Raw genomic sequence first — 26,649 nt, 5'->3', positions numbered from 1 at the left:
AAAATAAAAATAAAAAAATAAAAAAATAAAAAAATAAAATAAAAATAGAGAAATACTATAAATGAAGAAATCAAATCCATAGAGAAGAATGACATATGGGAGCTTGCTACGGTTCCAAAAGAGCAAAAGGCAATTGGTGTCAAATGGGTGTATAAAGCAAAGAAGAATGCAAATGGTGAAGTTGAAAGATATAAAGTAAGATTGTTTGCCAAAGGGTACAACTAAAAGCCCAGAATTAACTATGATGAAGTATTTGCACCCCTAGCTCATTTAGAAATAATTAGATTGTTAATTTCTCTGGCAGCCCAAAACAATTGGAGAAACCACCAAATGAATGTGAAATTGGCATTCTTGAAGAAGAGATGTATGTTCAACAATCCATGGGCTATGTTGTGAAAGGGCAAGATGATAAAGTCTTGAAATTGAAAAATTCTTTATATGGCTTGAAACAAGCACCAAGGGCGTGGAATATATGGATTGACAAATATTTTCAAAATAACAATTATTTGAAGTGTCCATATGAACATACGCTTTACACCAAAATAAGTGAGAATGGAGATATATTTTTTGTTTGCTTATATGTTGATGATTTAATCTTCACAAGTAGCAATCCAATTTTTTTTAATATTTCAATAAGGCTACGGCTCAGGAGTTTGAGATGACGGACATTGGCATCATGGCCTACTATCTTGGCATTTAGGTCAAGAAAATGGAGGATATAATTTTTATTCACCAAGAAGGCTATGCTAAGGAAATTCTCAAAAAATTCAAGATGGAAGATTGTAAATTAGTGAACACAGCTATGGAAGTTGGAATCAAATTGTCAAAAGATGAAGATGGAGAGACGGTGGATCCAAAGAAGCAACCCATTGGCACCCTCTCAATTTGTGAAGAGCAATATGTTGCAGCCACTTCAAGTGTTTGTCAAATAATTTGGTTGAGGAATTTGTTGAAGGAATTACATATGCCACAAGAAAAGTCAACGGAGATTTTTGTGGACAACAAATCAGCAATTGTTTTTGCCAATAATCTAGTGTTTCATGGACGAAGCAAGCATATTGACACAAGATTTCATTTCATTAGAGAATGCATAACAAAGAACGAGGTGGAGCTCAAGTTCATCAAGTCACAGGATTAAGTTGCAAAGATTTTCGCCCAGCCCCTTAAGTTTGTAGAATTTCACAAGTTATGGAGTTTGCTTGGAGTTGAAAAGTCAAGTTTTTTATTAGGTGTTTAATTTTATGTTAATTAGAGTTTTTTATTAGAGTTAGTGGAAGGCATGAGAGTTTCAACTAGTAATGCTCATTGTTAGTGGAGATTACGCCTACTAAATGTTATATTAATGGAGTGTTAATTTTCATTTACATATAGTTGTTACGTGTGATTTGAAAATTATATAATTTCATGTATTTTTACTCATTTTTAATCAAGTGAAATAAAATTATTTCCTCCATTCAATTCTTTTCCAAATAATAGCATATATTGAGTGTTGTGTGCCACTATTTCTAACAAACCAGTCGGTTTGCATTTTACAATAGTAAAAAAGTCATCCTGTTCTTGTCGGAATTCCTAAAAACGCACATGAACCGAAAATATATAGGACCACAAGAGTATAATCAAGCTTGATCCCATGTTATATATGGTGCTAGTTTTCTATTTAAAAAACCTCCTCAACTGATCAGTATGGAAAATCACATAATAAAATTCAATAATAAAACAACATGAAAGCAAATTATATAAAACCCAAAAGTGAATGTTGTATAAAATTTATGGAGTTAAGGTTATAAAGAGAACTATATAAGTTCTACAAAAATTATCTTGATTTCGAATTATTAACAAAGATAAATTATGACTCGTTATGAGATTAACTCAAATTGATACGAAATTTGCTGAGTCTAAAGAAAAAAATTTAAAGATGTATTTTATTCAAGGAACGGGTACAAAAGTAATATATAACCACATATATATAAACAGACACAAACACACGCATCATGTTTTTTTCTTCTTATCAATATGAAACAGGAATAATAATTGTTATTTGATTAGTAGTTAGAACATGAATAATGGTAAATTGTATCACGATTCACGAGTCCTCTTTTTATAAATGGTAAATTCTTTTGCAGGAGAAATTCCGAAAGAGATGGGTAACCTTCTAAATTTGGAGGCATTAATAATAGAGAATAATAGCCTCAGTGGTCTCATTCCATCCTCCATCTTTAACATCACTTCTTTGAAACAGCTTGTTCTTGCTAGAAATTCCTTGACAGGTACAACCCTAGCCTTTTATTCGGCAATTTTTGCAAGTTATTTTTTTTTTTATGCTTTTTAAATTTTGCTACTGCACATAGCTTCATTTGTAGATGACTCTAGCCTTATTGAGTACACTTGTATAAACATGGAGTTTTATTATCACTAGTAGAACTTGCATGCATGAACAGGAGAACTTGCACACGTTAGTTTTTGTTATATATATGTGAATATATATATATATATATATATATATATTATTTTTGTTATAACTCATACGCCTTAAACTTTCCAATACATTTTTGCAGTAGTGAGGTTCTTCAACTATTGTGTTTCAATCACCACCATTGAATTTACACATTATATTTTTGTTTTTCGGTTTAACAGGTGTAATACCACAGGAGGTTTGTGACCTTCACAACTTGGAGGGATTCAGTTTAGGTTTGAATGTCCCATTCCAGCATTGATCTTTAACATCTCGACACTACGAGTCCTTTCACTTGTCTCCAATCAACTCTCAGGGAACCTTCCATCAAGCACAGGGAACAGGCTACCGAATCTTGAAGTACTTCATCTTGCAGATAATAACCTCAGTGGAATTCTCCCCGACTTCATCTCAAATGCATCTCAACTCACTTTTCTAGACCTCTCCCATAACTTATTCACTGGTTCAATTCCCAACTCACTTGGTAATTTGGTACACCTTCAAATTCTAAGCCTGGGAAACAACAGTTTCGTGAGTGGGCTTCATCTCCGAAATTGAGCTTCCTTAATTCTCTGACTAAATGCAGACAATTAAGAAGATTGTGGCTAAGTAATAATCCTCTAAATGGTATCCTTCCAACCTGGGTTTATTGGATTTCAGCAAAAATAATGTTTCTGCCCATACCGGCATGCTTGGGGAATATTACTTCTTGAGATATATATATCTACATTCTAACAGATTAAATTCCAGCATACCAACCTCCTTTTGGAGCCTCACAGATCTTCTGGAGTTGAGCCTCTCCTCAAATTCTTTAAGTGGTGGTCTACCCCCAGATATTGGTAACTTAAAGGCTGCGTATCTAATAGATCTATCAATGAATCAATTTTCAGGTGATATCCCAAGCACAATTTCAAGTCTGAAAAATCTGATCAATCTATCTTTGGCCCATAATATAATACAAGGGCCTATTCCAGACTCATTTGGCACCTTGGTAAATTTGGAATTCTTGGATCTATCCCAAAACATTCTCTCTGGTGTGATCCCCAAGTCATTAGAGGCACTCTTGTATCTCAAGTATTTCAGTGTATCTTTCAATGGACTAAGAGGAGAAATTCCCTATGGAGGTGCTATCACGAAATTCACGTATCAATCTTTTATGTCGAATGAAGCATTGTGTGGTGTTCCTCAGTTCCAAGTCCAGCCATGTGACAATAGTTCCCCACACAAATCAAAGACACAAAGAATGTTTCTAACTATGTTACCCAGAGTCGGGTACAGGTGTCGGACACGGGTGCGTGTCTAAGGGTCGGATTCGTCAATCTATCAATTTTCAGGATACGGGACACGGATTAAAAGTGTCCAAATATTGGACACGGGCACTTGAACACTTTGAAAAGAGAGAAAAATTTGTTAGTTTTTTTTTATGTTTGAGACATTAATCATAAAACTAAAAAATATATATATCAATTGTACTTTTTTATAAAAATTTTATAATTATTACTGCATTTGTTTGCCTCATTTGATTGGTGGCATGTCATGGCTATGCATTCCCCTGCTACTGCTGTTTTATGGAACCTGTAAATAAGAAATTCTGAGCTGTAGGGCTTCTTTTGTATACCCAAGGGCGGGTTTGGGCTTGGGCTAATATGCCTCTGTATGTGCATCTTGGCATTTGGGCCTGTACAAGTCAAAGCACAATTAAAAAGGATGACTAATTCAATATGGGCTAATATGTCTTTGTATGTGCATTTTAGTCATGGATTGATGCTTGGGTTTTGGGCCTGCACAAGTCCAAAGCACAATTAAAAAGGAAGCCCATTCAATGTACACGATATTTATAAGAGTACTGTAAAAAGCAAAGTTACAGCTGTAACCCACCACAGTAATGCTTTACAGCTGTGTCCCATCCCTTATCTTTTCAGATCCAAATAAACAAGTGTTAAGTTATTAACAATTGCATGAAACCACGCTCAAGATGGCACAAAAAATTGCACAAAAGCTAGCGCGTGCTGGTTCACAAACAACAAGTCGTCTTCAACCTCTAAACCACCGATCCGAACTAGAACGCCATTGTTGAAATAGAAAGCTTCGTATGGCTACAGATTTAACAAAAAAACACAAAAAAAATTCCTGATCCTTCATAAGAATCAAACTACACATCATTTTATGTATTTTCTTGGTCAGCCGTGTCCGATTAAAGAATGGAGGGTCGGACGCATATCCAGTGTCCGTGTCCGTGTCATGTCGTGTCGACACGGGCACTCTGGCTTTCACTGACGAGTCCAGGTAACACAGGTTTCTAATATATATTTTGTTGCCAATCGCATCAATACTTCTTGCCTCAGCAATTCTATTTTTGTGCCTCAAACACAGATGGAGGAGAAGTAAAGTTTCAATTCAGACTGAATTGATATCCATAGTTAAAAGTGGAAGAATTCCATATCATGAACTTGTGCGAGCAACAGATGGGTTTAGCGAAAGCAATTTGCTTGGCATGGGGAGTTTTGGTTCGGTTTACAGATGTACGCTAACAGATGGGACAATTTTGGTTGTAAAGCTTTTCAATCTATAACAAGAAGTTGCTTTCAAGAGTTTCAACACAAAATACGAAATATTGGGCAATATTTGCCATCAAAATTTAACCAAAGTCATAAGCATTTGCTCTAACTTTGATTTCAAGGCCTTGATACTCGAGTACATGCCTAACGGGAGCCTTAAAAATTGGTTGTATTCAGACAACTACTTCTTGGATATCTCGAAGAGATTGGACATAATGATAGATGTAGTGTGTGCATTGGCCTATCTCCACCATGATTACTCAATGTGTGTGGTTCATTGTGACCTCAAACCTAGCAATGTCCTTTTAGATGAAGATATGGTTGCACATGTGAGGGACTTCGGCATTGCAAAGCTCTTAGAACAGGGGGAGAGCATTACAGTAACCAAGACTCTAGCCACATTTAGGTATATTGTACCAGGTGAAGCTTTTAACTTTTAATTTTGCTTAAATTTCAATTTTTTGATTCTTTTTCTAATAACAAAAATTTAACCTTGATCACAACACTCCACGTTGATCTTTTGATTAATTATAATTTTTGATGTAGAGTATGGATTCGAAGGATTTGTGTCAATAAGGTGTGATGTTTATAGCTATGGCATTATATTGATGAAAACATTTACAAGAAGGAAACCCACTGATGAAATATTAGCTGGAGACATGAGCCTAAAGAGTTGGGTAAACCAGTCATTGCCCAATAAAATAATTCAAGTTATAGATTCCAACTTGCTAAGGCCAAAGGAAGCACACTTCACTGCAAAGCTGCAATGTTTATCATTCATCATGGAAATGGCTCAGAATTGCTTGACAAAATCACCACAAGAGAGGATCAACATAAAAGATGCTCTAGTAACACTTAAGAAGATCAAACTTCAATTGCTGCTCAAAAATTGTGACGGGACTTGAAGTAAGAAAGTAGTTCATTCCTACATTTATTTATTTTTGGATTAATTTTACTGACACCCCCTCAAATTTGACAAAATATCACCCCCAAACATATTTTGAAATTAACTACCACTCAGACCCCAATTTCTTTTTCCATTTCTTTTTTCCGTTAAAAGGTGCAAAATGACAATTTATCCCTATTTTTTTAATCTATTTTAAACCAAAATATCAAAACTATGAAGTAACCAAATTGCCTTTATTTATTACTCTATCACCCCCAAAACTATTCATCTCACTGTTTTCTCCATAAATATATATTTTTTTGGTGTACATGATAAGAGAGAGAGAGAGAGAGAGAGAGAGAGAGAGAGAGATATATAAAGAACAAATTTAAAAAATAATTATAAATTTATAATTATAATTTGGTTTTAAAAAATAATTATAAATTTATAATTATAATTTGGTTGGTTTTTAAAAAATAATTATAAATTTATAATTATAAAATTGATTGGTGTAAATAATGAGAAATATATATATATATAAAGAATAATTTTAAATTTATATAATGAAGGTCAAAGGGTATTCAAGTCATTTCAACCATTTTTTAAAGTCAACAAATAGTTAGAAGGGTAGCAATGTCATTTTACATACAAAAAGTATCCGACACACTTGAAAAGTAACTTTTGGGATGTAAGTGAAAAACAGACCAAGAGTTTGTACTGCGAGTGATAGTTATTTTTAAAAGATGATCATTCAATGTGATATTTGGCCAACCTTAAGGGGGTTTCAGTAAAATTAACCCTTTATTTTTTTTTTTTTTTAGATGTTTAAAGTTTTAACTTTCTCTAAGGCATGCAAATCCAAATGGTCATTAGTAACAAATGTCTAGTCATTCAACCTATCTTGAATAGAGGATGAGTTAAAAATTCAGTCATTTTTAATGCGCTAATGAAGTGATTTATTGCAATCCCTCGCAGGACTCTAACAGGTACAAGTTGCTGTGGCTCCTCTGTTCCATTGTACTAGAATCAAGGTAGACCTTTTTAATTTTTTGTTTTATTTTTAATAGCTGTTTAAATTTGCTTTCTTTGTATCAAATGCTTAATGTAGTAGTTAGATCCATTAATATTCAGTGTTTCAGTTATGCAGTGTTTGGTCTTTTCATGTAGGCCTCTTTGCCAGCTGCATTTATAATGATTGTATGCACGGAAGAACTCTGGAGAAAGAGTTTGTTTACTCGACTTTGTGTTATGCAAAAGGTCCATGAAAGATGAAACCTGACCAAAACCCGACTCTCACCTGTCTGGCCCAATATTTCCATTACAAACCAGATTAGCCTAGCCCGATTTAAGTCCAAATTAGTCATATACTATACTGTATAAGATTACAACGTTTGACTATTAGCGAATAGGTAGCATTTTAATTACAATACGTTACAATATATGACACATGCATATTTGACAAATATAAATTAATATAATAGATTATAGAACAAGTTATCATGAGAACACTTCACTTGTCATTAGCTATGGATGCTTATAATTCGTGATCCATGAGCCAAATAAGGAGGGCTAGGTTAATATAAAATAGAATCTTTATTTAAGAACAAGTTATCCCACTTTGCTTGTCTCACCATCTTATTTTCAAATTGTTTGATTCAAAATCATTTAAAATTTTAAATTTAAATATTCAAAACTTATAAATTAGTAACTTTTCAGAAAATAATGCACGTTCCACGCATTCCTTTAAAAAAATGTACTCTCCAAAAAATATATATATGTGTCTATATATTTTTGGAACACAGAGAGTAATTATCATTGGCATGACAATGAGAAAGGACCACAGTAATTTTAGGAGAAGATAGCTTAAAGATTGTTCCATTGACTTGACATCCATTAAACTTTATAGAAAATTTATGTTACAAATATAGTTTTCATTGTTTACATGTGAATTGCAATCTGAGTTGGTATTCCTAATTAATCACATACACTCGTGGAGAAAACATGTGTTGCTCTTTATCATACAGTGTTGTTACTGCCTTGTCTTGTGGCTTGTTTAGTTAAGAGTGCACCCAACATTACCAGTGACCAATCTTCTCTTCTTGCCTTGAAAGCCCATATCACTTTTGACCCCCATGGTGTCTTGGCTAACACCTGGTTCACAGCTACCTCCATTTGCAACTGGGTTGGAGTCACTTGTGGCACTCGCCACCTGCGAGTGACATCCTTGGACATTTCTGACATGGCTCTTGAAGGTACCATTCCACCACACCTCAGTCTCTCCTTTCTCATTTCCCTTGACCTTAGTAACAACACTTTCAGTGGTCATCTACCCGAAATCTTGCTAACAATAGTTTTACAGGTGCCATCCCACCTTCCCTCTCAACATGTCGAAGCTAGAGACCTTGCGTTTACATTCCAATTTTCTACAAGGAATGATTCCACAAGAAATTGGTAATCTTCGTGACTTGAAGATTTTGGATATGCAACGTAATCAGCTTACAAGTTATTTGCCACTCAGCCATCTTCAACATCTCCTTATTGCAAGTTATTGTGTTTACAAATAGTAGCATATCTGGTAGTCTTCCAATGGATATGTGCCATGGTCTTTCGAATCTCCATGAGCTTTATCTATCTTACAACAACATGATAGCCAGATTCCATCAAGTTTATACGAGTGCTCCGAACTGCAAATTTCTTGAGCCGAGAGTTTTAGAAATTCATTTTTATTATTTTAAATCAATTAGAAGTGACGGGGTCATTTTTATAATTTTTCGGAAGTCGGAACGATTTCCAGGCTCGAGAATCTCTTCCGGTTTTTCCATTTGCATTGAAGGGCATTATAGACCTTTCACTCATATATACGTTTACATGTATTTATATATTAGAGGAGATATTTTGGAAATAATCATGGCATTGTGATAGAAGGGGGAGGGCAATGTGGTAAGTTTGCTTAAAGTTAGAATCCACCAAAATGAGACACATGGCATCTTTGGGACCATGGAACCAATTTGAAAGTTGACTAACACCCCTCTTCTAATTCCCCTCATTCAACCAACCCCATTATCTCTCTAAACTTTTTCCTTCTCTCTTTATATTTATATACATCATATATTCCATTGTTTCAAGTTAAGATTGGAGAGGGTTAGGGTGAGTTTTTGACGAAGGCAAAGAAGGGAAAGTGAAAAAGCTTGGAGAGGGTTAGGGTGAGTTTTTGAAGAAGGCAAAGAAGGGAAAGTGAAAAAGCTTGGATAGGGCTATCTTTGTACACCTATATTGCAAGGGGTTAGAGGAATTCGAAATTTGGGTTTGCTTAGGGCTTGTTTATCTAGCACAATTTGAGGCAGGGATTTCTACGCCTCATATCCTTTGGTCTTTTGTGAGTATTTTGTTGTAAGAGTATGCTAAAGTGTATGCATGTAATGATGTTCTATGCATGATGAGTATATGGTATAACTTTCAAGAATGAATTTCATGTCAAAGTTAGTCAAGAAGTGTAAATTTGCATGCCTATGTGATTGAGTGTGCCTTTGCTTACATGGTTATATGATGAAATTTATAAGCCTTAACACGCCACGATTGTGATAATTTCTATGTATGTTATCATGTGCCCCATTATAGAGATTGTGGCTAAATTGAATATAAAACATTGGCATATGATATATACATTATGTCATTGAGAGGGAGCATGGATGGGGATGAAAATTAGAAACTTGGTTTCTAAAAGTTTCTAAAAGAAAATTTTGCGAAACCGGACAACAAGGAGTTATCTTGTGTCCGTGGGGTTAATACAATCTAAAAGGAACGTGGGGTGAATAGCTTACGTGTGGTTGAGTCACCTAAGTCCTAAATGATGCTAGGGAGTCGCCCTAGGTCAGGGATAGACAACCAATCCTTCTCTTGTGGTAGTGGGGAGTCACCTCGTATCAGGTTGGATTAACAAGTTCAGTGTGTGTATGATTTGTATTTGAGGATAAAAGGGTTTTGAGACGGACATATGCATTGCATGGCATTGCATTGCATTCATATACATTATGATGACGTACTATTGATATAATGATGAGGACTTGTATCATTTTCTTATGTCCCCTTTCAAACTTACATGATCCCATTTCCTTTTTTTTCGTTCTTCATTGGGTGTGACTCATGGGATTGGAAGGGGTGCATCATAGGTTTCATCTACTGAGCCATAGTGCTTACCCTATTATTATCATTTTTTAGGTCACGGCAAGGATGTGATTGATGACGGACCCTCACAAAGGTAGCTAGGGTTGACGGATGTACTTTTTTGCAATCTTTTGTAACCAATGCTTCATAGACTTAAATTCTTTTGTAAAGCATTGTATTCACGACCTTAAGCGTCTCAAACTTGTAATTAAATTCTTTTGAACTACTTTTGTATAATTTGGACATGTAAGTGATGAGGATGACAACTATATTCACACCTAGGAGTTTTAGGATGATGTAATTTGAATCATTCTATTGTAGGGATGTTATTTTGGTAGTGTATCTATGTATGTGGATGTTTTTGGACAAGTTTTGAGTTATATGAATGGGTGCATTACCAGAATTGTAAGGTATTATCAAACCAGAGCTCCCTTGGGAGCCCATGTACGCACATTCTAGGTTCAGTCCGATCAATCGGAATTCAATTCGATCGATCAGATTTTTTCATACTTAGAATATTTTGAAAACCCTCCAAAATTTGCTCTCAGTCCGATCGATCGGATTTTCCTAGACTTCGAAAATTTTGAGGTTATCGAAATCAATCGAATTGACCAAACTTTAATTAATCATAACTTGGTCATTTCTAACCCAATTTAAGCCATTCTTGAGTCTAGATTTATGAATTTGGTGCCACCTTTCCATTGGCATAAACCTAATTTTATGATTTTAACTTGAAATGACTATTTTACCCCTCGTGAACCTAAGGTTCCGGCATGAACCTGAAGTCGAAGTTACCATCCTTAAACGATCCATTATGATTATAAATGACTAATATGACTTCATTGTGACTCCTAACACTTAGTAAGGTGCATAATGACCATTTTCGCCTTGAGAATCCTCGGGGTGGGTTAGGACCCAAATAACGATTCAGACCTACAGGTACGAGTCGTTACAAATTTGGTATCAGAGCAAAGGTTCGAATAACTTTTGGAGGACAAGTAGTGGATTATCTAGACGGGGTAGAAAGTTGACTTGCATTGACTATGTGTTTCATGCTTAAGTGTTTACTGTTTTGAGAAACATGCTTACTTGCTAAATGTTTATGTGTTTAAATACCAGTAGATATTAAAAATGTGGCCATGTAAATGAAAGGTGTATAAAGTTTAGAAGCATGTATAGAATGCTTATGTGTAAATTGTTTAAGTAATTAATAAAAGTAAGTAGACTTTTTTAAAGTATGATTGTGGATTGCATGTTTTATTGACGAATTACTTGTTAATGACAAAATCATGTTATTCGTAATGAAATGGTAAGTAGTGATGCATGGTTTATGCAAGTGTTGAGTATGATTATTCAAGCATGCTATGCATAGAAAGATGATAAAGATGAACGTGATGTTTAATTTCACATGATGACTTAATAAGCATGATGTTAAATTTTAAATGAAAGGACATGGTTGTGTCAGAGTATGTGTTCCAGTTCATATATATATATATACGTGGATACGGTTGAGCATGGGATAGTTACTAGTATGGCAGGGTACTTGATACGATGTAGTTTGTCGTGTGGGCTATAACTTGAGTAAACAGGGAACTCAGTTGTTCCAAGGTTATTTGGGTGCTAGTTCTTATCGAACAAATAACGTGGGTTCCTAGCTCATGAATTGAGCTACTTGACGTGTGATCATTTTACTCTTCTCATTATTTTCGTAGTGTGATGCTTAGGGCACGACTTTAGAATGGGTTCACATTTCATGGCATGGTGTCCATGTTGTGTGTGAGTTTCATGCATTGGTGTATGGGGTCTTGTGACCGTGGAGGTCGGGTTTATAATGTGAAACTTTTATAAGGGATGTGGGATTTTAAGGATTTGGTGCATGTGTTTTAGATTACGATTTGGTGTGGCGGTTCTCTTCGAACTGATTTGTGGTAAGTGTAATAGAGATTGGTGGAGTCGTGAGTATGATCTAGAGGTTATGGAAGTATATTTTGTGTATTTTAGTACGGTCCGATGAGACATGTTTACTATGGGTGTTTAGGAGACTTGTCTGATCCTAGTATGTATAGATTAACATAGGTATTGTACGGGGTCATGCTGGTGTTGGGTGACCGACTGGTAGATGTGATTCATTTAGTGGTCTTGTAAGAGTCTGTTTTAGAGACTGATTTGTTGAGTGGTGATTTCCATTTTGGAAACCTATAGGGATATGTTATAAGTATATTGACTCCCGGTGGGTTGATTGTATGGCACGGTTGTCGAGTGAGTCTCGAGGTTGTGTATAGTGGTCAGTTTTAGCTAGATGGCATGGAATTTATGTAATGCATGTAGTGTGTGGTTGTTGAAGTGTTCGGTTGTTTTTCGAATATGCTTGGGGTATCGGGGAATGGTACTCATCGTTTGAGGATTCAAAAGAGGGAAATATTAATTAGAATGAATTGGGATAGAATGATCTCACTAAGTTTAGTAGATAGCCCCATTTGATTCTTTCGTTGGGGCCAAGAGTGTTCCTAGGAATCAGTGAAAGAGAAGCTAACGATGTTGACGCTAGGGTGTGTGGTTTTTTTAAATGGGTATGTAGGTTGCTTGTAAAGAATGGTTCAAGTGACTGGTTAGATGTCAGTGATTGATTATTATTGTAGCTGGCTTTGGGAGACAATTTTGTGTTGAGCACTATAACCACAGTGCTCATTTCCATTTTTGGGATTTGTTGGCATGGCGTTGCTGCACATAGATTCTTATTCTCGTGGAGAGTTAGTGGTTGTCGTAGGGAGTTTCGAGCGTGATATATGCTCTCCCGTTGTATTAGTATCATCCTACAAATGCTAAGAGGGAAATTAACTAGTACAGGCTTATTGTTCGATGGGATGAGGGTTCAAGCAGTCATTCAGGAAGAATGGTGATAGAGTTGTTAAGACTTAATATTCTGGTGTTGATGAGTAGGATGATTAAAGGTTTAGTCCGAGTGCAGATTGAGGACCATGGGTAAAGCCTTTGGTTTTATGTAGCGCTTGTTCTGAGGGTGGTCACGACCGGTGGAATATAAGGCATGGGTTGCCGAGTAGTGATTGTGTGTTCCTATTATCTGATGCTAACGGTGATGGCTGGGGATGTATCATGAATCATAAGTTCGAGGATAATTAGGTGCCAGATGTCTTCATAGATGTTTGGCGTGAGCAATGTCTTGAGGACAAGCGTCGGTATCATCTTAGTACTATGTGATTAGAAAAATAAAGGTGTGATTCCTTTGAGGGGTGACTGTGTTGATTATTTCTGGCTTTGAGGCTGTAGGCAATAAATAGTCTTATGAAATATTTTAATAAGGTAAGAACTGAATCGAATTATGTCATAGGGTTTTTCTAGTACGGGTTGTTAGGAATAGACCGGAAAGCTTTTACACTTAGACATTGATTGTGGCATTCAGTACTGCATTACTTTCAGCTCATTATAAGTCACATGATAAAGGTATAATTGGGATTCTTAGAGCAGTGTGTATGATTGTATAGCAGTTGAGGTTGCGTAAAACAGTGAATGTATAATGAATAACTCTTATGGTTGTCTTATGGACTGTGTGTGATACTGTTTTTGAGGTTTAGACCTAAGGATGAGAACAACGTTGGTGTTGAGATCGGATTGATGACGAGAATGGCCTGGCCAACCAATTCTCCCGAATCAGTTCCTCTAAAACACGATGTCGGTTCAAAGGTCAATGACTGTTTTGAGTGATTAACGACAGTGAGAGTGTGGTGTTGTGCGTTACGTCAATGCAATAGTGTGGTTTTGGTCTGAAAAAGATTCTCAGTTGGAGATGATTGTGTTTTATGGATTCAAATAGTTTGTTTCGGGTGATGAGGCGTTTTTTACGGGACTACGTGTTCGATGCAATTAATGGTCTGATTATTTAATTCTTGAGCTATGTTTTTGGGATTTGTGTCTTGAGTACATGATAGTACACCTTATGGTTTGAGTGACTTGTGTTTACGCAGTCATTGGAAGATTTGCTATTTAGCTATTTTGAGAGATATTAAGTATAATGATTGCTAGATGTTGCGGTTTATAATCTCTTGTACGGTTGCATGATGTGTGGATCCTTCAGAGCTTCGCGGCGTAGGGCTTCGATTATAATGCTTCAGTCTGATTTTTAAATGGATCAAAGATGGATCCTTGCATTATGGTAACAGTTACACACACACACACATATTTATATATATATAACAGTTACACACATGCACGTGCGCGCGCACACACATATATATAAAGACAGACTAAAAGGGAAGGGAGATGTTGGGGGTATTTCAGGTATTTTTTTTTTTTATGAGCACTTGTGTGTCACGCGCTCCCTTTTGGACGGCAACTTAACGGATTTGAATAGAAATGGAGCAATGTGATGACCTTTTATAGTTCAGGGGGGTGTGTAATTTTCGTGGGGGCTTTTTGCACGAAAATGATAGTATAGGGGGGCCATGTGATTTTTCCCCTTAAATGTTATAATATAATCTTAATTATTTTACTAACACTTAATTAAATGCACAATCTTAATTATATATATTATTTTTTATATATACCTATTTATTATTATTATTCAACACTCTCATAATCTCAGTCCAACACACCTAATTAATATTAGGGTTAATTTCACTGACACCCCCTCAGATTTGGTTAAATATCACATTGAAATAATTTTCGAAAATTACTATCACTCACGTTGCAAATATTTGGCACATTTTTCACTCACACCCCAACCATTAATTTGCAATGATGCTAAACACTTTTTACGTATGAAAAGACACTGTTACCCTTTAACTTTGTCAACATTCCCTTTAACTTTAAAAAATTGTTTAAAAGATCGAAATACCGATACTTTTTCCCAAATTTACTCATCAACCATCCAAAAGAATTTTACAATATATATATATATATATATATATATATATATATATATATAAATATATATATATATAGGTTTTATATATGCATGTCGTCGACGGCACCATGATTGATACAAGAACGATCTCAAACTCGTGATGTGTTTGGGGCAGCACTCCAATATCTCTAAATATTTTTAAAAATTACAATTATGTTTATATAGTTGTATGTATCTATCGTATTGCCACCTCTCCTCCCTCGCCATCACTAATGCCGTCGGCATTAGTGACCCACCATTGAGTCCCAATTCACAACCACTATGAATACCAACCCTGCCTCGTTGGAGTTGCATCGCTGTCACCATCGAGCCCAATACCCACATCTCTGTGCAAATTCTATTTTATTGATTTTCAAATTAGGGTTCTTAATCTCCAAAACAAGATAGAGAGAGAAACTACCTTGATTCATTTACTACCATGATCGGAAAGGTGAAGCTGAAGAAGCCCATGGGAAAGAGCAGTAAAAGCAGATGCCGCCACCACCAACCGAGCTGGTGGCAAGTGGAGAGTTTTTGGACAAAGTGGATAATTCTTAATTGGATTACTATGAATAACTGATCTCTAGTGCCACTAATTCAATAGTAACGAAATCTTGGATTCTGAATTTGTGTGCAAATTGAGGAAATTATCGTCGTTGTACAGGCTCTGTTGCCAGAGAATCACGCTGTTGAGCTACGTTGGACTAACACCGAATTGCAACGCTTGTTACGACGACTGGTGGTAGTGCTCCAGCATTATCTTGGATGGTGTTCCGGCTGCAAGTATTGGTATTATTTCACATTAAATTTTTATTTTGAAAAAACAATATCCAATAAGAATTATTATTACTATTTCTGTTGCCGGAGAATCGCGCTGGTGGTGCTCCTTCTCTGGTGGTCCTTTCCCAAACTAGTTTTCGCAGTGGCGAGGTTCGCCGAAACTCCCAAAAGCGGCGAAAGAGTCAGACAAACCAGATTCTTTGGAATATATCATCCTTGACAAAGGACTGATTTTTTTTTTTCTTCCCTTCAATATCTAGATCTAGGAACTTATTGGGGCTAATAAAGTAAGCAATCTCTCTAAACTCAAATAGATGAGAGAAAGAAAAACAAAGAAAACGCACTTATTGGAGCCAACAGAGTGCAATCTCTCTGTGTGCTTTTACAGAATAATTGGTAAGATGATGATGCCCTAAGAGATAAAAAGCTCGGTATTGGTCAGACTAATCTATGAAGGTAAAATAGACCTTTTAAATTGTTGATATTTTTGGAATAAAAGCTATTACAAAATTAGGTGTAAATTTGCCTTTTCATATATTTTTTAACGGTGTCATTGACCCAAAAGTCATTTTGGACCTAAGTAATAATAATTTTTGAAAGATATTTTAGTGTGATATTTAGCCAAATATGAAAGGGTGTCAGTAAAATTAACCCTTACATATAATACAAATATATATATGCAATGTAATACTCATATTCATCACCTATCTAATGTACACTAGTACTTAATTCACATCATAATACACCACTAGCACACATGCACACCAGCCACTTCACAACATCCTACCATTTCTTTTCTTTTCTTTTCTTTTCTTTTCTTTTTCCTTTTTTACGCTACTACATACTATTATTATCACTATTACATAAGTTCTCAAATACTGAACAAGGGTAATCAAATGTAAGTAACAATCATTGCCTTGCAACAGCATTAAATTCCAAAATAATTCTCAAAATACTTTTAAAACAAGTAAAAGAACTACAAAGGCATTTCAACGTGCATCTAAACTTTTCAAATAGATCATTCAACATTTAAAGAACTAATTCATTCTAACAACACTTATTATTATAAGATTTATTATTCAAATAATTTTTATAGTGATTAAATGAGGAAATCAACAAATTTATTAATTCTTGTTTATTCACCTAGTATTTAAACCTTAATACAAGAAAATACACAATTACTTACCTTGACTTGTTGGGATTTGTATGCCTGACATGGCGAATTTCTATTTGGATTATAGAGACATATGTTCTTTATCTGAAATAATATTTATGCGCTATACAATTGGTAAATGAAAATGTACTATGTTTCAATTCATTACGAAATTAATATTATCTACTTGGTTAAAAGAGATATTTATATGTATGTGATAATGATCAATACAAGAACATAAATAATAATCATAAACAGTTTATAGTCGATAATTAAGGATGGACTCTTATTTAACTAAGATTTGAACTAGATCCGTGTTAGATTAAGATATATTCCGAGAGCTATCATATGCAATTACTCTCTATCATCATCATGGCATTTGACTTTTAATCATGAGAGAAGTATAGACTCTTTTATTAATTAGTAATTATTTTGATTTGTTCGGCGGAGCCTTCAGGATCCTGATTTAGTGGTTATTTACTATTTGATTTGGGGTTAATTAATTTTTTTTAGTGAAGTAAAAAATTAATTTATGAATTAATTGAATTGGGTCCATAGTATAATGGACCAGGTCAATTATTAATTCATTGAAGGAAAGAAAATGGCAAGTGTTGCCCAAGTAATGACTCTAGAGGGGGGGTGAATAGAGTTTTGGCAATTAATGGTCAATTTTTTATTTCAATTAAAATGCAAGTATTAGACTAATTTTCTCAGCAATTGTTCAATGAAACAAACAGAGTTTTAAGCAACAGAATATCATTTTATCAAATGATTATACATGCTGAACTTTAAGTAATAAATATAAGAGATAAAGAGAGAGAAATTGCAAACATGTACTCAGCAGTTTTAGCGAGGTTCGGAAACTCCTACTCCTTGGCTTAAGACCCCTTTTGAGACTTCTCAATCCACTATGGCTTCTCCTTACAGGTAGAGAGCAAACATTTTACAAGAAGCACTTCCTTGCTTCAATTTGCTAAGAGAAACACCTTCTCCTAGTCTTCCTTGGGCCACACCAGTCCTTACAAAGTTTGAAGAAGAGAAATGTAATACAAGATAATCTCTCACAGATTTTTAGTACAAATTTCAGCTCACTCTAGAGTATGTATGAATAAATTGAAGCTTAATACTTTATTGATAATATGTGATGTATGAATGTTGGTTGAATGACCTTTTGATTTCAGAAATATGTGTCTCAAATGTTCCACACACTTTTCTTTAGACAACAACTCATTATATATATAGTTTCAGATGAGTCTGATACATATTATAGCTGTTGGACACACAGTTTGAGACAAAATAGCCGTTCAAATTTGAATCTGTGCAAAGTCAGTCGACTGAAATGAATCACCAGTTTGTTTCGGTCGTCCGAAATAACTTGAGGCTGTCTTGTATTATTTACTTCGGTCGGCCGAAATGAATTAGGCTTTTATTTCAGTCGTCCGAAATAGCATGAGGCCTTGATGCAGCTATACTACGGTCATCCAAAATGACATTTCGGTCGACCGATTGTGACTTCAGTTTTAGCTTAGCTACTGCCCAAATCGGTCGTCCGATTCAAATTGTTTTTCCATTTCGGTAGGCCGAAATGGAACTTCACTTTCAAGAAACTTGTTTTAATTTACAGATTTTATTCTTTATGTTTCTTGATTATGATGTAAGTGATTTAATGTATAACCCTAGATATATGAGCTTCAAAATGTTCATACATACTTTAACAAAGATTCCTAAAAGCTCACCACCTTAGCTACCCCATTTGATATGGCATGATATTGATGACTTCAATTGGAGCCTTGATTCCTTTGTTTGACATGATCTAGTTGACTTCCATTTGAGCCTTGATTCCATTGTAACCTTTCTTGTATCTTTATGATGCTCCTTTCCATTTGTACTTTATATGTAATGTCTTGTCTTAATGGATGCTCAGATCTGTAATTTGTCTAAGGTAGACATTAGAATACATAGAACATCATTAATGAATTATAATCATCAAAAGCCTTAGATTAAAGGTCAACAATCTCCCCCTTTTTTATGATGATAATTCATTGATGTTTTCAATAAATAAAAGTAAAAGTATTGAACAATGCTCCCCCTATCAATGTGCATATTTTTTAACATGAAATCATTCATGTAAGAGATTACAAATCTCCCCATTTCCTTGTGCATCTATTTTATCATAATATGTAAGTTGAGATTTCTCATAACATATTCAAAACATCCCACACATGATTGATATGAGTTCAAACCATCCATTACATTAGAATAATTAATCAATAATGTCATATCTCAGCATAGACATCCAAAAAAAAAGAATTTCTCATACAGCTTAGACATCAATAAAGCATAGACATAAAGCATATATATAGAGACATTGAGCACCAAAAGACCAAAACACACATCAAAACACATCATCCTTTCTCCCCCTTTGTCAATAATAAAAAAGGTGGGGAGGGACATAACAAACGACTAATCAGAAATAAGGGAGTCCCGTAGCTTGAAGATCAGCAAGGTCGCGCTTTACAAGGTCGACTTCATTTGCGACTTCTTTAACTCATTCGCGTAGAGCTAAAATGTGTTCCCTATTTTATTTGCCAATGTTAATTTTTTGTTTAGAAAGAGCAATACTTTCTAATAATAGCTCACGAAGGGAGATTTCTTCTGATGAAGGAGCTAGATGATCATTAGTTGCTTCTTATTCTCCTTCTTCTCCTTCTACCTCTTCTTCTTCCTCTTCTTCTGCAACATCTACCTCTATATTTTCTTCTTGTTGCTCTACCATAACTATAATCTCTTGGCCCACATTTGCTGGATCACCATATTTAGGGTCATACCAAGTATTGTTTTCAAATTTTTTGAGACCCATTCGGCCAAGCAGATATTTGTCAACCCTATGAAGATTAGTCAATTTCTTTTCATCCTCTCCTACGATCCTTACTTTGTTGGCTCGGAATATCATAGTAAAAGCCATGGCATAGAATAGGTGCGTGTTCTTCTTCCTAGCACAATCTTGCATGTGATGAAAGATTAGAAAGGCAAGGTCAAACTTTTTCCCGTTTAGGACACACCAAATTAGGAATGCTTCCATAGAGGACACATCCGAGTGTTCGCCAAATTTCGAAAGTATGGTATGTATGATAACGTGGTAAATAAGTCGAGCTTCCATGGTTAACTGACTTGTAACTATCTTGTCAGTGTTTTCAGTAGGATATTGGCTCATTTGCTAAACTGATTGGTGCTTGTCAAACCCTTCCCCATTATACCAATCATAGGCAGTATAATAAATGATATCTCCTTGAGGTATATTAAGAATACGGCGTATATCAGACAAGGTAAGGGTGATGCTAGTGCCTACGAGAAGGAATTTAAGGTGTTTTGCCCTAGCACTCTCTGGAGATGAGTATGAAACAACTTTACTATTTTGGGATAGTATGGAACTTGCAGAGATAAAAAGTCTCCTAATCCAATTCTATCAAACAGTAAATACATGTTTAAAATCAAGCCTTCACATTCATCTTTACGGAAAAATTTGTTTTTAGCTACTGTTCTATAAAAAAATTTCGTTTCATAGGTTTCTTTGAACTTGGGTTCTTTGTAGAGACGCATTGTTGGGGCAAGATAAGGCTCGAGTTGCTCAGGATTGGGTGGCTCAGACCCTCCGGCATTATGGTCATGAGCAAGCTTGGTGCGTTTCTCTAATCCTCGGGCAAACCCAGAGGGATTCCTTTTAGAGGCCATTACAAAGAGTGAGGGTTTTCTGGATTGAGGGATTAGATGGTAAAGGTGTAAAATAGCTTCGTATAAAAAATAAAAAAAATAAAAAAAATAAAAAATAAAAATCATAATCACAGAGAATAAAGGATACCAATCAAGGAATATCAAAGGAGTAATCGATTTGAGAAGGAGTGTTTGGATCTTACCTTGGAAGCGAAGAGGAGAGAGGAAGCAGTTCAATAGATGCCTTTCGTAAGAGAGAGGGAGGTGATGTATTGATTTTTGGAGAAAAAGGGTTCGCGCGGTTACTTAAAGCCAAACTTGAGCTTTTAAATCTATGGGCCGCGAAGAATCGATCGACCATAATGACTTCATCGGTCGGCCGGTTTGTATCCTGAAGCAATTTTGACCTGCTCATTTTAATCGGCCGAAATAGAGTTTCGGTCTGCCGAAATGCTTATTTCGGACGGCCGAAGTGACGTTTCGGTCTGCCGAAATAAGTACAGAAGCAACCTTATGAATGATTTATCAGGTGTTATAGAATCTCGCTTTCCATGGTCATTCCGATTTCCCGTCGAAGAGTACAAAATCTATCTACTTGAAGTGGCTTCGTAAGAATGTCGGCTAATTGATTTTCAGTGCTGATGAACATCAATTCAATATCTCCTTTTGATACATGATCCCTTAAGAAATGATATCTAATTTCAATGTGTTTTGTTTTAGAGTGCTGAATGGGATTTTTTGATATACAAATGGCGCTGGTGTTGTCACACTTGATAAAAATTTTGTCGTAGAACAATCCAAAGTCCTCAAGCTGTTGTTTGATATTCAAGATTTATACACAGCAGCTACCAGTAGCTACATAGTTAGCTTTAATAGTGGATAATGCAACTGAATTGTGTTTCTTGCACGACCAAGACGCGAGGGACTGAACTATAAAGTGACAGGCACCATTTGTACTTTCTCTATCAATTTTACATCCGGCAAATTCGCATCAATAAAACCGACAAGTTCAAAGGACGTATGCCTAGGATACCATAATCCTAAGTTAATAGTGTTATTCAAATATTTGAATATACATTTGACTGCATTTAAATGCGACTCTTTGGGACAAGATTGAAATCTAGCACATAAACACACACTAAACATAATGTCCAGCCTACTAGATGTTAAATATAGAAGACTTCCAATCATCCTTCTATATTTCTTAATATCGACATCTTTGCCTTTCTCATCCTTATCAAGCTTTAAGGATGGACTCATAGGAGTTTTAGCATGTTTGGCATCCTCCAAGCCAAATTTCTTTAGTAAGTCTTTAGTATACTTTGATTGGCAAACAAAAATTTCATCAAGAGTTTGCTTAATTTGCAGCCCTAAGAAGAAGTTGGGTTCACCCATCATGCTCATTTCAAACTCGTTTTGCATGGAGGGGGTAAACTTTTTACTTAACAAGTCATTAGTTGATCCAAATATAATATCATCAACATAAATTTAAATGAACAATAAATTGTCATCAATGATTTTTGGTAAAAAGTGTATTGTCAATTTTACCTCTACCAAAACCATTTGAAAGTAGAAACCCACTAAGTCTTTCATACCAAGCTCTAGAAGCTTGTTTCAAACCATATAAAGCTTTAGACAATTTATAAACATGGTTTAGACTTTCATAGTTTTCAAAGCCCGGTAGTTGTTCTATAGTTACTTCTTCATCTATAAAACCATTTAAGAAAGCACTCTTGACATCCGTTTGAAATAATTTGAAATTTTTGTGAGATGCAAATGCAAGCAACATTCTTATAGTCTCAAGTCTAGCAACGGGTGTAAAAGTCTATTCATAATCGATACCTTCTTCTTGGTTATAGCCTTTTACAACAAGCCTAACCTTGTTTCTTACAATAGTTCCCAATTCATCCTTTTTGTTCTTAAATACCCATTTTGTGCCAATGATTATTTTATTTTGAGGTCTAGGGACTAGATGCCAAACTTTATTCCTTTTGAATTGAATAAGTTCTTCTTGCATTGCTAAAACCTAAGATTCATCATTTTTTGCCTCATGTATATTTTTAGGTTCGAATTGAGAAACAAATGCCACAAAACTGCATCTATTTCTTAATTGTAACCTTGTTTTAACACCTTTAGATGGATCACCAATAACTTGGTCTAATGGATGATTATGAACTGACTTCGATTCATTTGGAGTAGTTTTATTTTGAGAGATGTCATTACTAGAATTGGACTTTTAAAAGATATCAATCGGAGACTCATTTACATTGAATTCATTAATACTTTTCTCAAGCTCAATAGGAGACTCATTTACATTGAGTTCATTGGAACCCTTTTCAAGTTCAATCTCTTCTTCATTGTCCATCATACTCTTTATAGGTGGAGTTGTGGATTCATTAAATACTACATGTATAGATTCAACCACAGCCAAGGTCCTCTTATTGTAGACTCTAAATGCTTTGGTTCTAGAAGAGTAGCCAAGAAAAATGACTTCATCGGATTTGGCATCAAATTTTTCTAAATTATCTTTATCGTTAAGAACAAAACATTTACACCCAAAAACCTTTAAATAACCTATATTAGGCTTCCTTTCGTTCCATAATTCATAAGGTGTTTTGTTAAGAATTTTTCTAATGACAACTCTATTTATGACATAGCATGAGGTATTAATGGCTTCGGCCAATAGAGATCTAGGTGATTTATGTTCATTTAGCATGGTTCTAGCCATCTCTTAAAGCGACCTATTTTTCCTTTCAACAACTCCATTTTGTTGAGGAGTCCTACGTGCCGAAAGATTGTGATTATAGCCATTTTCATCACAAAATCTTTTTACGTCTTGATTTTCAAACTTTCTACCCCCTATCACTTCTAATAGTTTTAATCTTACACTCTTTTTCGTTTTTGACTCTTTTACAAAATTTTGAAAGAATTGTATGAGCCTCATTTTTGCATATAAGAAAGAATACTCAAGTAAATCTAGAGTAGTCATCAACAATTACAAAAACATAGAGTTTTCCACCAAGACTAGCAATTTTCTCCGGCCCAAATAAATCCATATGAATTAATTTAAGAGGATTTGAAGTTGTTATATCCTTTTTTACTTTTGAAAGAAGATTTGACTTGCTTACCTATTTGACAAGCACTACAAGGTTTGTCTTTTGAAAAATTAGTCTTTGGGAGACCTTTGACTAACTCATTTTTAGACAATCTTGAGATCAAATTCATGCTAGCATGTCATAACTTTCTATGCCACACCCAACTGTTTTCATTTGATGACATAAAACATTTAACATCTTGATCATGAAGTTCACCCAAAAGCAGAGTATACACATTACCACTCCAAGGGACACAAAATATTTGAGTTTCATTCTTTTTAACAATGCATTTATCCATTTTAAAAATCACATCAAAACCCTTGTCACATAGTTGACTAACACTAAATAAATTATGCTTTAATCCTTCAACAAGTAAAACATTATCAATAGACAAGGAGGAAGAAATACCTATGGTTCCGATGCCAATCACCTTACCTTTAGAATTATCTCCAAATGTGGCGTTTCCTCCATTGTATGCTTTTAGAAAAAAGAATTTTGAGTAGCGCCCGTCATATGTCTTGAACATCCGCTATCTAGAAACCACTTGTCTTTAAATGATGAGGATGCCTTCAAACCATCCTATAAAAGAGATTTTGAATAATCTTCACCTGGTACCCAAATTTTGTTGGGTCCGTAAGAGTTAGGTAGAGGCATGTATATTGCTTTAGGAACCCACTTCTTTATGATTTTCAGCCTTTTCTTTGAGCAATCTTAGATAAGATGACCTATTCTTTTACAATAGTTACATCTAATATTTTTGGCTTCATTTTTAACAAATTAGTTAACCAAAGGCTCTCGCTTTTTCAATAGGCATCCATTTTTGTCAAAAGGATCAGATCATAATCCATGTTTATGAAAAACACTTCTTTGGCTACCTAGCATAAGTTCCAAAAATTTTGTACCTTGAGTAAACATTGTTAGACCATCAATTTGGTCTTCAATAATTAATTTCAAGGATTCATTTTCAGAAATAAGATCATGTGATGCTGATTCTTTCAATAAGCTGCATTCTGATGAACATTGAATATTGTATATTCGTGCCCCTAAATATACGTATGTTAAGGCCTAAAGTAATACTTCTATCCATTGTTAGACTAATTTATGTTTAATATGTGTTTATAGGTACTTTCACAGAGAAATGGTTAAAACCAAAACTTTATGATGAATAAACTGATATCAAAGCTTACATAGTCATTGCCGATCATTCAGAGCAAGCCGAGAGCTTAAATGGTGAAGTTTAGAAGAATTCAGGATCCAAAGCTTGAGCCCAAGTCTTAAGGCTCGAGCCCTGCAAGTAAAAGAAGAAAAGTCAATAAGGCATTGAAGCTCGAGCCTTGTACCTCCAGAGCTCGAGCCCTAACTAAGGGTGCTCGAGCCTAACCCAGGGTGCTCGAGCCTTGACCCTCAAGCTCGAGCACAAGACGTCGGAATTTGAAAAGTTGATTTAAATGGAAGAGCCAAGCTCCCAGGGCCTCGTGCCAGACCTCAAGGATCGAGCACCATCATCCAAAGCTTGAGCCTTGAGTACTTAAAGCTTGAGCCTAGTACCTAGTGCTCGAGCCCATGAAGCTTGGATCGAGCAATGTTAAAAAAGATAAACCCTAAAAATATTTTAAGTGTTGAAGGAAAAGACGCTTCAAAAAATAGTTGAAGAAAATTGGCTAATGGTCAAAGTGAAGAGCGAGCACCATTCCTTGAAGCTCAAGCACTAATCCAAAGAAACTCGAGCCTTGTTCCCAATGCTCGAGCCTGAACCTCAAAGCTCGAGCTCTACTTCTTAAAGCTCGAGCCTTCAATGACAGATCAGATTTACATTACGGTATTACTCTCTTTACAAGCCGTATCTCATTCCAGATGGGCCAGAAGATCTAAAAGCCCACCACACCTTTATTTTCTTCTATAAAAGAAGGCATAGGCCTTAATAGAAGGAGTCCATTTTTCTCGTATTATTTTTAAGGCTAATACTGTGGTGACAACTTTTAGGGTTTTCATAACCTTAGAAAGTGAAGATCCTGAGAAGAGAAGTGTCGTCCGTGACGATGGAGACAACTACAACACGGATGATATTCGGCATCGTCATGAGTAGCTAATTCCTCTCTTAAGGCACTGATGTAACCCAATCTAGTACTATGGTTTGATTGTTCTTAACTCTGGGATATTTTAATGTATATTATGTTTTTGATAATATGACTGTGAGCAATTAAGACAACTTAATTGGATTTAATGCTTTAAAAAGATTTCAAATTGTTATTACTTTATCTTAGATATAACAATTTGTTTTCTATTCTCAACCTATTCTTATTGAACGGCATCTGGCGGAGCCCTGCCAGACATAAAAATAAAGGGCATATAATGGTGTTTCAATGTTTTTTATAAAAGAATGTTTTCATAGTCTATGCTTAGAAAAGATGGATTATTTACAAAGTATTTAAAGTAGTTAGAGTAGGTAGGTGGATAGTCCATGCTAACCGCAGATAAGTTATAGTTAACTGAATCTTATAAAACATCTTTCTTTAAAACCAGAATTGAACGAATGTTATTGAGTTCAATTCATTTAAAACATAATTTGTTAAATCCCCAGAGTTGAAACAATTAACCATAGTATGAAGGTTATGGTGAAGTTAAAGCCCTAAGACCTTTCTCTCTCTGATCACTTTAGTTTAATTTTAAGTTTAATTTCTGTTTACAACCATGACAACCAATCAAACAATTCAACCAGTTACCTGTAAACCAATAGAAATTAATTACAAGCTGAATATAAATACTCATCTCCCTGTGGGTTCGACACCCTCTCTATGGTGCTATCCTACAAAGATTCGTTCTATTACGAATGGTTATTTTATAAATTGGAAATAACAACACACAACAATTTTTGGCACCGTTGCCGGGGAGATTTGTTATTTAGTTTAGTTTTTAATTAGTTTATTTTTGGTTTACCAGTCTTCGGACT

General features: G+C 35.1%; 1 protein-coding gene across 1 annotated transcript; it reads left to right on the top strand.

Moving 5' to 3' along the window:
* The first annotated feature begins 2,104 nt into the window (after positions 1–2,104).
* LOC132271055 (probable LRR receptor-like serine/threonine-protein kinase At3g47570) lies at positions 2,105–5,915 on the top strand. The gene is made up of 9 exons (XM_059772312.1): positions 2,105–2,267; positions 2,635–2,688; positions 2,769–2,944; positions 3,039–3,061; positions 3,191–3,724; positions 4,637–4,738; positions 4,826–4,974; positions 5,188–5,430; positions 5,557–5,915. Exons 1-9 carry the CDS (start codon positions 2,105–2,107, stop codon positions 5,913–5,915), a joined length of 1,803 nt encoding a protein of 600 aa, XP_059628295.1.
* Positions 5,916–26,649: the final 20,734 nt, after the last annotated feature.

The sequence above is a fragment of the Cornus florida genome, unplaced genomic scaffold (assembly GCF_030987335.1).
Source record: "Cornus florida cultivar Cherokee Brave unplaced genomic scaffold, ASM3098733v1 CherokeeBrave_3.0.0_Hap2_Chr01, whole genome shotgun sequence".
Classification (NCBI taxonomy): domain Eukaryota; kingdom Viridiplantae; phylum Streptophyta; class Magnoliopsida; order Cornales; family Cornaceae; genus Cornus; species Cornus florida.
The sequence above is the reverse complement of the archived record's forward strand: the minus strand, read 5'-3'. Positions and strand labels throughout refer to the sequence as shown.